The sequence below is a fragment of the Peromyscus leucopus genome, chromosome 4 (assembly GCF_004664715.2).
Source record: "Peromyscus leucopus breed LL Stock chromosome 4, UCI_PerLeu_2.1, whole genome shotgun sequence".
Lineage (NCBI taxonomy): Eukaryota > Metazoa > Chordata > Mammalia > Rodentia > Cricetidae > Peromyscus > Peromyscus leucopus.
In genome coordinates, this window is record NC_051066.1 from 128711041 (window position 1) to 128726820 (window position 15780).

The 15780-nt window shown below is 43.3% G+C and overlaps 1 protein-coding gene across 4 annotated transcripts in view; it reads left to right on the top strand.

Moving 5' to 3' along the window:
- Nucleotides 1-5449: 5449 nt before the first annotated feature.
- Ttll9 (tubulin tyrosine ligase like 9) overlaps nt 5450-15780 on the top strand; it is a 56056-nt gene continuing 45725 nt past the window's right edge. For all 4 annotated transcript variants that reach the window (XR_003736411.2, XM_028887471.2, XM_037205308.1 and 1 more), the window contains exon 1: nt 5450-5545. Coding sequence is in view for 3 of the 4 variants with exons in the window: in XM_028887471.2 (XP_028743304.1) it covers nt 5531-5545 (15 nt within the window). In the remaining variant the exon portion in view is untranslated. The remainder of the gene's footprint in view (nt 5546-15780) is intronic.

Genomic DNA, 15780 nt, shown 5'->3' on the forward strand with positions numbered 1-15780 from the left:
GTAAGAGTGGGGAGGGACCCAGGTGTATCACTAACTAACTTATTTCCTCAGGGCGGAGGCTGCTTGTCTCACAAATAGGAGATTTCAAGAGTCACTGGTGAAAATTTTAGGGCAACAGAATTACTTTTTTTTTTTTTTTTTTTTTTTTTTTATAGCTCCCAGAAAGAACTCAGCCATGTGGACACCTTAATTCATCCAGTGAGACCCATTCCAGGCTTCTTCCCAGAACCTTAAGACAACACATTCATGAGATTTTTAAGTCACCAAGTTTGTGGGAATTACAAGTGTCAATCAGAAACTCTCTATTGCCTTTAGGAGAAACCATCCTATAGATGGATTTTTTCCCCAACCCCAGCCACCAGTCCCAAATAACCAACACAGAAGCTTAATATGAATTATAAATGCTCATCAAATAGCTCAGGTTTGTTACTAGCTAACTCTTACATTTAAATTAACCCATATTTCTTATCTATGCTTTGCCATGTGGCTCATAGCTTGTTACCTTATTTTCTATATGTCCTGTTTCCTCAGTGGCTGGCTGGTGTCCCTCTGACTCTGCCCTTCTTCCTCTTATCATTCTTCCTCTTATCATTCTCCTAGTTTGGTTGTCCCACCTACCAACCAATCAGCTTTTTATTAAACCAATCTGAGCGATGAATCTTCAGACACTGTAAAGGAATATTGCACATTTCTCCCTTTTTTCTCTAAATAAAAAGAAGGTTTTAACTTTAACATAGTAAGAGTATATACAACAAAAACAGTTATTAAGTAAGAATTACAGTTACATCATCCAGTCCACTTGTATTTGATAAATTTAGAGAAAATACTCTATCTATTTATCTTATCTTTGTGATTCTAAAGTTTTGTACCTAATTTATCTTTTATCACGACTAAGGAAAACTTTAACTATGACTAACTAGTCTTCAACTTCATCAAAGACCCCAGAAGGGTGAAATGTCACCTAATGACAGGGACAGCTGGCTTCCTGCACAGTCACCCTAGGTTCTTCTATCATGCTAGAGCATCCAACTTTGGCCCACAGGCCTAGTGTATCTGACAGACATTTCTGAGAAGCAGGGAATTTTGAAGGACTGTCCTACCATATCTTGGCAAAGTTTGTCAGTCACCTGTTTTTGCATCCTGCTGGTCCACTTTAGACAGTAACTGTCAGCAATGGAGGCAAAAGCAGTTTCTTTGTCCACATGGCTAGCTTTTGTCATAAAGAAAGAAAACTCCATATAGAGTTTTTTTGATACCCATCATCTTCTCTGAAGTAGATTGGTGCTGCCAGGAGCAGACATGTCTCACTGTCATGAACCTTAGGTTATTAAACATATTAAATGCCATATTCTGTAGGTATTTGAAGTATTGGAGGCCATCTATCTATCTAAATATATCTGTTTATGACATTGAAAATATATCTAACATGACTATAAATTTGACTATTATAGATGACTATTAATCTGTACTTTTTAATTATATATTACAATTTTAAATGAGTTTCATAAGCACAACAACCCAAACAAGAGTAGGAACATACATACAGTATAACAAAATTAACTTTAAATTTGTATCAATATAATGTAAAATATTTAAGACTAGTAGTTGCTTTTTTTTGGTTTAAAAGTAGATTCAATAATCTACCCTTTTATTTGTCCTATTATTCCTATATCCCCCCTGTTTCTTTTCAGAAAGAGATTCTTGAATCTAATCTCCTTTGTTTAGCTTTTTTCCTGACCATTACCAATAACAACTTGTAGCCAACCCCACTTAAATGATAACAAACATCCATAACCAATGTTTTGGGAATGTGGATGATGTAGACTACTTTCTGTTGTCTGGGGATGCTAGTAATCTTTGAGGGAATCTTGAGAAAATCAGGATAATTGTTAGGTCTTGACTGGAATGTCTTGTGAGGCTGGATCATCTCATTCAGCGGTCTTGAAGCTGTTCTGGATGCTAGATCACCTGAGCCATCCATTTCCATCAGTGTCTGGTCCCCCTGATCTGAAAATACATAAACTTTTAAAGGCAACATATATATCTGCATTAATACAATCATAGACTGTGCATTGTACACAAGTCAGCCAAAGATGATTTTTTGTTAAGTGTTTGAGCAGATATATAAAAGGAGTTTCTATCCTGGCTCCCAAGATAACCAAAACCAGAAAGGAACCACTACAGCCTAATGGCTTCATTCCCTGGATCCTGGGCATACCCAAGGTCAAGGCCATTCAAGAAATTTGTCATCTGGAGATGAACTGAGGCCGCTACTGTCAGGGACATTTTCGAAGCATGGGTCTCCAATGTTTTTGTAATTCCAAGCTCTGTGTGAAGCTGCATTGCATGGTCTGTGTTGTTTACAAGGTGCTCATGAAATTTACCTTGTGAAGTCCAGAAGAACCGAACCAACACCCCAATTTAAACCTGTTGCTGCTGCCCCACCACCTCCACTGAAGCCCATGCAGAGCTGGATTTTTTTTAACTTATTTATTTTTAATCATTCATATATGTGATGGGGGTATGTGTACACGTGAATGAAGGTCCTCTTAAAGTCCAGAAGAAGGGGTTAGATCTCCTGGGACTAGGTTACAAGGGACTGTGAGCTGCCATGTGGGTGCTGGGAACCAAACCTGGAACCTCTACAAGATTAGTGAATGCTCTCAATTCCTGAGCCGTCGTCCCTCCAGCCGCAATATCTGGATCCTTAAGGACTGGGAAAAAAAAAATCTTCTGGACCCACATGTGCAACTGATGGATTTAAAACCCCAATTTATAATTGTCTTTATTTATGCCCTTCAGATGGTGTGCTGTTAGTTTCTCGTCTTTTTCTCCCCTCCCTCTTTTTTTTTTTTTTTTTAAATGAACTGATTTTTTTTTTTTTTTTTTTTTTTTTTGGTTTTTCGAGACAGGGTTTTTCTGTGTAGCTTTGCGCCTTTCCTGGAACTCACTTGGTAGCCCAGGCTGGCCTCGAACTCACAGAGATCCGCCTGGCTCTGCCTCCCGAGTGCTGGGATTAAAGGCGTGCTCCACCAACGCCCGGCTTCCCCTCCCTCTTTTATCCCTTCATCCTCCTTTCCCTCCTCTCATCTCTCTCTCTCCCTCCCTTCTTTTCCAGACAAGTTCTCACCATGCAGCCCTAGATGGCCTGGAACTCAATAGATAGCCAGGCTGTTCTCAAACTTGCAACAATCCTCCTGTCTCTATTCCTCAAGTACTCGGATCACAGATGTGTGCTCCCATCCCCTGTTCATTTGAATTTCTTCTGCAGAAAATCCCCTGTTCCTGTCCATGATGTGTAACATTGTCTGCTGGACAGGGTCTAGAACCACTCGGGAGACACATCTCTGGGTTACCCCTGAGGAATTTTTTAGATTGGGTTAATTGAAGTATGGAGACTCATCTGAAGAAAAGGTGGCACCATTCCACGGACTGCATGGAAAGAAGAAAATGTTCCGGGCTGCACACAAAACAGAAAGGAAATCAGCCGAGCACCAGCATCGGTCTTTTCTGACTCTTGACTGTGGCTGCAATTAGTCATGTTGCCTCATTAACACCCCTTCCCCAGCACGCTGCACTGTACCTCAAACTTTGAGCTAAAGCAAACCTTTCTTTTCTTAAGCCAACAACAAAAGCATCTAACAAGCTATCTTTTGCCCATTTTTCTTTTGCAGAAGCCAGGGTGGGGCCCTCTTTTTCTTAATGTTTTGTGAGAGTTGTTTGGGCATCCCCGCCCCCCCTCACTTTTTATGACCTTCTGTGTGTCTTCTTTCCCTTAGTATATTTTTTAGGTTCATCTACATATCAACATCAGTGTGCCTATTTATGGCAGAGTAACATTCGATGATATGTACCTACTGTAACTAATTTATCTCTTGATGGACATTCAGGTTGTCTCCATTTGGGAGCTGTTGTGAATCCTTCAGTGTGAACATGTGTATATGAACATTTGAATACTTGTTCTCAATTACTTTGGACATATATTTAGTCTGGGGCTTTGTATTCTAGTCTCACAGTTGGTAACTATCTGTTTAATTACTATTTTCTCCTATTCATTTAGTTACTAGATAGTGTTGGCCAGCTGCCAAATGCCAAGCATTGTGCTACACTCTGGGAGCAGAGTGGAAAACAGAGAACTTCTCCCCTCCTCTTCTTTCTTTCTAGATACCTACAGGAGGAGATAGTGAGGATATAGAGGAATTTTTCCAGAATGGAGTTATAGACGCTTAGAGAAGTCCTGAGATAAAGTACCAGTTGAGGTAAGGGCAGAGGAGGAGAAAGTGCCTTCAGTAAGGGCGGATTTCAGAATGTGGGGATGAAAATTAAAGGTCAAACCACCCACTGGAAACAGGTTGGAGACTGCATTGGAAGAACAGGCCACCGATTGAGCCGGGTGAGCTTGGAAAGGCTGCCCACGGTGGGGGGTGATGGAATGTGTGTTCCAAGTGCTCAGGCAGGGAAGCACTTTGAGATGGACGGTGTGAAGTGGGCACTAGAGCATGAAGAGCAGGCATGGAGACCTAGCTCTGGCATGCAATTGGTACTTGATTATTATTATAGCCTGGCTAGTGGCTCACACCTTTGATCCCAGTCCTTGGGAGGTGGAGGCAGAGGCAGGCAGACCTCTGGGTTTGGGGCCAGCTTGGTCAACGTAGTGTATTCTAGGACAGCCAGCATTGCACATTGAGTCCCTGTCTTTAAAAGAAAAAAAATATTATTTTCTGTGTGGGATATATCTCAGTTGTAAAGTGCTTGTCTATTATACAGAAGGCCTAGGCTCAATCCCTAGTACCACACACAAAAAACAGAATTTGTGTAAGATTATAAATAGCTTATTTTTGTTTGTTTTTGCTTTTGAGGCAGGATTTTATGTCACACCGGCTGACTTTAAACTCATCTTCTAACCAAGGATGCCATCGAATCCTCCTGCTTGTACTTCCCAAGCAAATGCCACTGTGCCTGGGTGCTTAAGAGTTAGAGGTAGTGAGGGCCCAGATGTAGAGGTGTGGTTGTGGCCAGAGTATCGGAGTTCAAGGTCGTCTTTGGTTATGAAGTGAGTTTGAGGCTAGCCTGGTAACGTGAGACCCTGTTTCAAGCAACAAAAAATCCAAACCCAAATTTTTTTTTTTTTTAAAGACAATGTTTTGAGGAGACCAAATAATCAGGTGTCCTGGTGAGGAAACTTCCTTCAGTAGAAGGACCGCATTTTCTGAAACGTGACCATTTTTCAAATGCATTGCTTTTCGATTGGGAGGGGGAGTGTAGCTGGACATCTGGACAGTAAGTGCAGCGGCGGGCGGGCGGGCAGCCTCTAGCAAAGTGTATCCTAGGCAGAGAAGTGGCGCAAGAGCAAAAGGTTGGGCATCTCTTCCAAGAGCCCGGAGTCGGACTGAGCGGCTACAGTCTAGAGGCGTGACCTAACATGTCATCCAATCAGAGTGGCGGATCCGGACACCTCCCTTCGTTGCTATGGAAACAAAACACACTCGCTCTCGCCGGCACCGGTGGCGGTTTGGTTTGGTCCCGTGTCATGTCGCGACAGAAGGTAGGAGTGGCACCAATTCGATGCTTTTGATGTCCTTATAAGAAAGGGAATCGCGGAGGGATTCAGAACAGGAAGATTGGGGGCAGTTATTAGAGAGGGGGGCGGGAGTGTGAAGAATACACTCATGTCTCTAAGGACTACAAGTCCCGACATGCCGTTCGCCACACGAACTGTGGCGCATGCTCCGCAAGACTGGCATGCTGGCGGGAAATTTACTGAGTCTAGAATCCAAACTGCACCCAGCTATTTCTGTGGCTCCTAGACACTTTCCTGACTTAAAGAAACCTTTAGAGATTCTTTCATCTCCCGTTTGCCTGTCCGTCCGCCTGTCCGTCCATCCACCCATCAAATCTCCATTAGTGGCTGTTCCAATCCCAATGCTAGTTGAGCCTCAAATCAGACAAGCTCGTGTGCTCTAGGAACCGACAGGCCAACTCTGATTTTAAGACTAAAAACAAACAAACAAACAAACAAACAAAAATGAATGAATGAATGAATAGATAGATAGATAGATATAGAAAAGAAATGAGTCTCTCTAGAACCCAACATTCTGGCCCCAACCTGCTTCTTCTCTCATGTTTCAACATGTCGGATCCTCTGATTCTTTCCCTCTCAGCACAGAAAGCGAATCTGTCTACCAGCAGCGTGCTGTGAATTTACTACCCCTGCCAGACTTCATTATTCTGCCTAACGTCTGTTGAGCATCCGTCTTTCCTTTTTTTGGGGGGGCGGGGGGGGGTCGAGACAGGGTTTCTCTGTGTAGCTTTGTGCCTATCCTGGAACTCGCTTTGGAGACCAGGCTGGCCTCGAACTCACAGAGATCCGCCTTCCTCTGCCTCCCGAGTGCTGGGATTAAAGGCGTGCACCACCACCGCCCGGGTCCATCTTTCCTTTTAGACTCCAGGATGGACTTGTTCCCTGTATCCCTGTACCCCAGCGCCAAGCAGAGCCGGCATACAGCTATCACTATTGAGTGACTGCTGTTGATCAAGTTAGAGAAACTGAGGCACTATTCTGACTCCCGTTTTCATTTCCTACATCCAATAAAGCTTCCTCTTTGAACTTTGTGGATTGAATAAATTTATGCCCTCCACCTGCACTACCACTGTTAAGTCACGATTCACTTCTAAATTAACACACAAGTTGGGAGACATCTCACTATTAAAGTGTCATTAACAAAAGTAAAACAAGTGTCTGCTGCAGTAGCCCTTCCCATAAATCCTGTTTTCTTTTGATACTAAAATGATTAAGGCAACACCATCTTGCTCGGACTCCATTTTGTGTTTGTTTAGACAGTTCTCAGGCCCTCTACCCCCGTCCCCCACAGTAGTCATTTGAGATTCCCATGGCCTTGAGCATGGCTCAGTTGTACTAATCAGAATATTTAAAGTAAACTGAAATAACCAGAAATGATACAAGTCAAAAATAATTGGCATGTTATGTCTAAAATAATTACTATGCTCTTCTAGGAATGAACGTTTCAAGGTTACTTTGACCCTAATCTAACTGTGATGTAAATTATGTCTTTGTGGCTTTTGCTTTAAAAACTCTGTACCCCAGAGCATGGGCAGCAAGAGTCACAAGTCCATTCTTAGTCTGGCTATTAATGAAAAGGACTTAAAACTTTCAGTTGGCTTAATCAGAGTGGTTGTTAATAACTGTCTTGCATGGATCATTCCAATACCGGCTAGCAGATGGGGTCATTTCCTCCGTGAATTAAAGAATTACAAGACAGGGAGCAGTCTCAGGGCAAAGCAAAAGAAAAGTTTATTTGCAAGCACTGTAGAGGCCTGGGACAGAAGAGGAGGCCCCAGAGCTGGGAAGACCATGAACTCCTAAGGGGTTTGGGTTTCAAGCCCAGGGTTTAAGGTGTTCTACCTGGCGATCCCCACCCCCACCCCACTCCATCAATCTAAAGGTGTGGCCCATCTACAGCAGGGATTCGGGCGGGCTCTTTTTTCATGATCACAACAATAACTTTAGTAAGATCCTGCCTTGGCGAATGAGCACAGAAGCAACTGTAACAGGGTCCCTTGTCCCAGTATATCAGTACAGAAATGCTTTTTGGTTGGCTGGGATAAGATTGGTTCCCCAACCCCCTCTGCCCTGGAGGGAAGTTGGTAGTACAATAGAAATCCATAAGGATTTTTTAAAAAGGGAAAGAGAAGAAATCTCACCAGTGCCATTGTTTCTTCCTGTCCCTTGGAGTGGAGGTAGATTGTATCATAAATAGAGTAGGGCCAATAATTGGAACTGAGGGTTCTTTCTGACTCCCGGACCCTTCAGGGGGTCCCACCCCTGGCAAAGGTATTCATTAGAATAGATTTACCTTTGATAGATGAGAGCCACCAACTTCTCGCCGTCAGCTTAGGCCCTAGGTGTGTCTTTGCAGCATGGGAAATATCCTCTGAGCCTCTGGGTTGCTGAACCCAGAGAAGGGCTGGGAGAACGGTGCCCCTGGGTACTGCACGGAGCTCCACAGCCTCAGGCTTCCCCTTCTGCTTGTCATGTGTCTGTGTTGTCACAGACAGATGATGTAGTAGTGCTGATAAACCATTTACTATTCCGAAAAAGACATAAAACCAATCTCTTCTGAGAACCTTAACCTTGGGTGGGTCCTCATGCTTTCTGGGAAAGGCTAAGCAAGGACAGCGACATCACATTTACAGTTCGTGGCTCAGTGGGCAGAGTGCTTTCTGTGAAAGGACCCGAGTTAGAAAGCCCAGAACCAAGATGAAACTGGGCGCAGTTGCACACTTCTGTGACCCCAGTGCTCCTGCGGTGAGATGGGAGGGGGGGGGGACAGGAGAGTCTCTGGAAGCTTGAAGGCCAGCTTGCCTGCATACAGGGCAGTCGGCAACAAACGAGACCTTGTCACAAACAAGATGGAAGGCAAAGACTGATGCTCAGGCTTGTCCTCTGACCTCTACATATGCAGCAAGGTCATGCACTCTTACGCAGGAAAATGCATGCATGCATGACACACACAGTTCTGGTGGTGTCAGGCAGAAGAAGTAAATGTCAAATGTCTCTGAGGAACTAGAGCTTGATGACTGTGATGGGTGAATAGCATAATAATTATCAGTGAAAGATGTTTTCAATGAATTTCATAGTATTTCCATAGCGACATAAGAAAAGACGCCTTAAGAAAAAAAATTAAATTAAGTACTTGTCCTTGAAAAACTAGGGAATAGCAGGAAATTTACCCCTTTTGGTAGAGGATGTTATAAAAACCTATAGTAACATCATTATCTAAAAACAAAATTTTATTACATGTTTTAATTGATGTGAGTGTGCATCTGTGCTCCACAGCCCATGTGTGGAGGTCAGAGGACAAGTCACAGGAGTCCATTCTCTCTTTCCACCATGTGGGTCTCCAAGATTGAACTCAGATAGTCAGGCTTGGTTGTGATGAGGGAATGTCCTTCTTTATGCTGTGAAAATATGTTGCTCTAGTTGGTTGATAAATAAAGCTGTTTTGTCTATGGCAAGGCAGCTTAGAGGCAGGCAAAAAATCCAAACAGATAGAGAGAGAGGAGAAAGAGAGAGCAGAGGAGATGCTGCCAGCCACTGCCATGAGAAGCAAGATGTAAAAGTACTGGTAAGCCACAAGCTACATGGCAAAATATAGATTTATAGAAATGGGTTAACTTAAGATAGAAGAACTAGATAGCAAGAAGCCTGCCATGGCCATAGTTTAAAAACAATATTAGCCTGTGTGTGTTTATTTGGGTCCGAGTGGCTGCTGGACCGGCAGGTAAGAGAGTTTTGTCCTGACCACAGTCTGGGCGGGACACAGGAAAACTTTCAGCTACATAATTGCAAGCTCCTTTATCCACTGAGCCATCTTGATGGCCTCAGCAATATCGTTTCTAAAAGTTGAAACAGGAAATGTCCCTTAAGGCCAGAAGCAAATTCAAGATGTTTGCACTAAAAACTTATAGTCAGCCGGGCAATGGTGATGTATGCCTTTAATCCCAGCACTTGGGAGGCAGAGCCAGGCCGATCTCTGGGAGTTTGAGGCCAGTCTGGTCTACAGAGAGAGATATCCAGGACAGGCATCAAAACTACACAGAGAAACCCTGTCTCAAAAAAAAAAAAAAAAAAAAAAAAACAAAAACAAAAAAACAAAAAAACAAATAAAAACTTATAGTCAGTGCTGTATTACAAAGGTTTAGCCATTGTAACAAAAATAAACAAAAGGTGTAGACACGGAGAAGGAGGAAGTAAACCTGTCTTTGTTCATAGACAACATGTATATACATAGAAAACTCGAGGGAATCTATAAGCTACGTCTATTGATAGTTCAGCAAGGCTGCTGACTACAGGTAGAAAACATTAATCAGTTTTGCTTCTGTTTGTATCTGTTTCCAGTGGCTGTTGTAACAGGCTACCATAATCCTATTGGCTTAGAAAGCTTGTTATCTAACAGGCCTAGTGGTCAGAAGTGTGAAGCGAGGTGTTGAGTTAGAGGCACCATGGAGAGCTGTATTCCTGGGAGAGGTTATTTCATGCCTGCTCTGGTATCTAATGGCTGCCCTCTCTCATTGGCTTCTGGTCTGCTTTAGCTGTCAAAGCCCATCTTCCTCACATTCATCACTCTGACACGTCTACCTCCTTCACCCACAGTTGCAGATCATTGTGATTATATCAGATCTATTCAGATAGTCAGAATGAGCTCTCTATTGTAAGGTCACTGGAGTAGCCACTTAATTCCAGCTTATCCTTAATTTCCTTTTGCCTGTAATGTAACATATTTATATGCTCTAGGGATTTGGATATGGATGTCTTTGGGGTGGTATTTTTCTGCCTATTACAAGTTAGTATCATCAGGACCTGGATTTGATTCCCAGTACCCACATTAAATATATACATATATTATAATATGTTTATGTACACACACACACACACACACACACACACACACACACACACACACACACGTAATCCCAGCACTGGAGAGGTGGAGTCAGGAGGATCCTGGGGCTTACTGGGCTACTCAGTCTAGCTGAGTCAGTGAGCGCTAGGCTCTATGAAAGATACTGCCTCAAAAAATAAGGTGGAGACTGACTGAGGAAGACACCCAACCTTGACCTCTGTCTTAGTTAGGGTTTCTATTGCTGTGAAAAGACATCAGGACCATGGAATCAACTCTAATAAAGGAAAAACACTTAATTAGGGTGGGCGGCTTAATTTTCAGAGGTTAGTCCATAATCATTATGGTGGGACAGGGTGGTCTGCAGGCAGACATGGTGCTGGCTACATCTCGATCAGAAGGCAACAGGAAGTGGACTGAGATACTGGGCATGGCTTGAGCATATATGAGACCTCAAAGCCCACCTCCACTGTGACACACTTCCTCCAACAAGGCCATTCCTACTCCAAAGCCACACCTCCCAATAGTGCCATTCCCTATGAGTTTATGGGGGCCAATTGCATTCAAACTACCACATTCCACTCCCTGCCCCCATAAACTTGTAATAATATCATAATGCAAAGTGCATTCAGTCCAACTTCAAAAGTCCCCATAGTCTATCACAGTCTCAACAATTAGAGTCCAAAGTTCAAAGTCTTTTCTGAGATTAATGCAATCTCTTAACTGTAATTCCCTATAAAATCAGAATAAAAAAACAGATAACATACTTTCAACATATAATGGCACAGGATATATACTGCTATTCCAAAACATAGAGACGGGAGCATAGTAAGGAAATACTGGACCAAAGCAAGACCAAAAACCAGCTGGGAAAACTCCAAACTCTGCATCTCCATGTCTGATGTCAAAGTGCTCTTCAGATCTCCAACTCCATTCGGCTTTTTTGACTACAGCATGCTTCTTTCTCTTGGGCTGGTCCTACTCCCTGTTAGCAGCTTTCCTCAGCAGCTTTGCCATGACTCTGGCATCTCTAATCTTGGGGTCTCCAAGGCTATCCAGGATTCTCCTTCACAGCCTCACCCAAGGGTCTCTGTAGGCCCTTGGTCTGTAGGACATCCCTGACTTCTGCCTGCCCTCAGCAGCTTTCCTTAGTTGTGCAGGAAGGTTCCATAATGTCTTTCTTCTATCCTTGACTCTAAAGTCACAACTATGTGGCTGAAGATGCCACATTCTGCTGCTTGCTGGGGCTGGAACATGGCCCCCTCATTCAATTACATCTTCATTAGCTTTCCTTTTTCCACAGTTTCCTTCACTGCCTAAGCTTGGCTGTCCTGGAACTTGCTCTGTAGACCAGGCTGGCCTCAAACTCAGCGATCCACCAGCTTCTCACTTCAGAGTTCTGGGATTAAAGGCGTTCGCCACCACACCCAACTCTAGGCTTTTCTTTAGTTCCTTGTCACAAGTTGGAAACTTAGCTGGGTGGGATCTTGCCCTGAGGTTACCATTCCCTTTATTCCATTTTTTAATCAGTTTATCTCCTTGAACACAGGACTTAGCTCTATTCCACTTCCTGGTGTTCCTTTTCCCCTCAAATTTGTACATTTTGTAGTTTTCCTTTCTCAGCTTGCTCCTTTTCATTACATATCTCCATTAGAGTTAACAATAATAACCACACAACAGAGTCTATATTAGGATGTTTTGAGATTTCCTCTGCCAATGGAATTAATTAAAATCTCCTCACTTTAGCCTCAGGAAGACTCTTTTGATGAGAGCAAAAAGTAGTCCCTTTTCTTCACCAAAATATTGTAAGACCAATCTCTAGGCCACACTAACATTCTTCTCCTCTGACCTCTTGGTCCACCACCCGCAGTTCAAATCACACTCAGCACCACAGTCTTCCATGTTCCCACTAGAATGGCCAGTTAAGCAGCACTTAAAGTGTTCAACTGCTTTTTTCTAACCCACAGTCCAAGGTCCATGTACCTTCAAAAAACAAAACAAAACAAAACAAAAAAACCCAAACGCTGTCAGGCCTATCACCACAATACCCCAGTCCCTGGTACCAACTTCTGTCTTAGGGTTTGTATTGCTGTGAAGAGACACCATGACTACAGTAACTCTTATAAAGGAAAATATTTTATTGGTTGGCTTACAGTTTTAGCGGTTTAGTCTATTATTATTGGCAGGATATGGAGGTGTGCAGGAAAACATGGTGCTAGAGAAGGAGCTGAGAATTCTACATCTTTGATCTGCAGGCAACAGGAAGTGAACTGAGACACTAGGTGTGGATTGCGCATATATGAAACGTCAAAGCCCGCCTCCACAGTGACACACTTTCTCCAACAAGGCCACACCCACTCCAACAAAGCTACACTTCCAAGTAGTGCCACTCCCTGTGAGCTTATGGGGGCCAATTACATTCAAACTACCACAACCTCTCTGGCCTTCACATGCATTTATACATACACGCCTGCTCATCTGCTTACATGTGTACACATACACATCAAAAATATGTTTACAGCAACATTACAGTATTAATTACCTACCAATAAAATAAAATTAAAACTTATAAGACTTCTATATGAAAACCAGAAAATATTTGGAAAGAAAATAAAATTGACAAATTAGTAGAGACACACCATATTCGTAGATTGGAAGACTCAATACTTTATGATGTCACATCTTCACATGAATGACTACTCAGTGCTGGAGGACTTGTCTAGCATATGCCAGGCCCCACATTCAATCCCGATTGCTTAAAAAACTAAGTGGTAGTGATAGAGGATGAAAATAAAATAAATAAAACAAAGCAGGGCTGGGAGACGGCTCAGTAGGTAAGATTCTTGCTGTGTTAGCATGAAGATTCTAACACCTATGTAAAAATTGGGTGTGGGCCGGAAAGATGGCTCAATGGTTCAATTGCCTGCCACTCAAGCATAAGGACCCAAGTTAGAGTCCAAGAATTCATGTAGGCATGGTGATGTACTTGTCGTTCCAACCTCAAAAATTGAGATGAGATTCCCCAAAGCAAGCTGGCTAGCCAGACTAACCACATCAGTAAGCTCTGGGTTTGATTGAGAGACCCTGCCTCAGGGGCACAATGTGCAACAGTGATTGAGGATGGTTCCTGACACCAATTCAGACCTCCACATGCACACAGACATGCAAGCCCCAACACACACACACACACACACACACACACACACACACACACACGCAGACGCACACCTAGAAACAGCAAATAAAAGCTGGGAATGGCATTCATGTTTGTAACCCCATCTCTGGGGGCGGGGCAGGGAGACAGGCAGATCCCAGGGCTCTCTGGCCAGCCAGGCTAACAGAAAGGGTGAACTCCAGGTCCACTGAGAGAACCTGCCTCAAACAATGATGATGGTTGAGGTAACAAGTGGAGAAAGATATCCAACACATTGGTCTCAGGTCGTTACTCTCACAGGCATGGGTGAGCACACCTGCATACACGTAAGTATAGCAGACACACACACACATTCACACACAAACACTCACACACACATGCACACACACACACATGCACACACTCACTCACACACATGCACACACTCACAAGCACACACACTCACACACAAACACACTCACACACACACTCACTTACACACATGCACACACTCACTCACATGCACACACATGCACACACTCACATGCACACACACACTCACATGCACACACTCACTCACACACATGCACACACTCACATGCACACACACACTCACATGCACACACACTCACACACATGCACACACTCACGGCAGTTGTAGGTTCACATGTGCATACACGATTGACTGAAGTTTAGCAGGTATAGTAATGCAAGACTGAAGAAAGGAAAAGTTTTGCAACCAAAGGCCAGGGAGTGACTGCCTAGGAAAAGTCTAGAATCGAGAGCATGAAAAAGAAGGAAAGAACAGTTTTTATTTTAAAGATTAGGATTACCAGGCAATGGTGGTGCACACCTTTAATCTCAGCACTCAGAGGCAGAGGAAGGCGGATCTGCAGAGTAAGTTCCAGGATAGTCAGAGCTACACAATGAAACCCTGTCTTGAAAAACCAAAACAAATAAAAATAAAAAGATTAGGATAGCTTGAAGAGCACTGAGTGAGTTGGAGGGACTGGAGTAAGACTGGACTATAATTTTACTTGCTTTTGGAGTTCACTAGTTTGGTAAAGCAGTGCCCTTACTCTGGCCCTTCAAAGGGTATGAGTGAGTGATAACCAGAACGCCAAGATGATCCCAAAGGTTTCCTTTCCTTGATGTACCTGCTGTGTGTATCCCCATCCTCCTGAGTGTGGGCAGAGCCTGTGAAATGGTCCTGTTAGGCTACATAGACTCATCAGAGCTGACATGGAGGAAAAGGGTTAGAAGTACTCACAAGTGCCCTGGAGGTATTCTGGGTGCAAACAGACACCAGTACCAGCCTATTTATTTTAGGGTCACCGACAAGCTTCCAAATCATGACACAGAGATTTATTATAAGTTTTGAATAAGTTTGGCCTAGCTTAGGCATGTTTCTGGCTAGCTCTTATAACTTAAATTAAGCTGTTTCTCTTTATCTAGCGTTTTTCTTGGGGCTTATTACCTTCTTACTTCTGTATCTCTTACTTTCACTGCTTCTCCATGTCTGTCTGTCTGTCTGACATCTGCCTGGCTTCTTAACCTGGGTATGTCCCTCATTTTCTCAGTCTTCTCTCATTCTTCCCTCTCTTGAGCCTAGATTCCTTCTCCTATTTATTTTCTCTCCCTGCCAGCCCTGCCTATCCTTTTCCTGCCTGGCTATTGGCTGTTCAGCTCTTTATTGACCCATCAGGTGTCTTAGGCAGGCAAGTTGGAACAAATGCAACACATCCTTACATAATTAAACAAATGCAGCATAAGTAAAATAACACACCTTTACACAGTTTAAGTAATATTCCACAGCAAAAACAAATGTAATACATCTTTACATAGTTAAAATAATATCTCACAACAGACAGCCATGTCTCTAGAGACTTGGGAGCAAGTCTCGGCTGATGAGTCACCAGAGACCTCTGTCCTACAATCCTAAGCAACTGACTTGTACCCCCAGTATGTGTGAGAGTGGAAGAACCCCCCTACTCCAAGAGAGAACCATCTCTTGGGGGGGGCACCTGATGTGGCCATGTAAAACATGTGCAGACAGTTCAGTTATGCTGTGAGCAGACTACACATCCAGGGAGACAATGTGATAATGGATGTATAGCCACTGCATCTATGGTACTGTGTTAAAGGTAACAGAAAAGCCCACCCACCCTGAAGATGTCGTTGGAGAAGGAGATCTGCAACTATCTGAGCCTACTTATTAGAAACAGG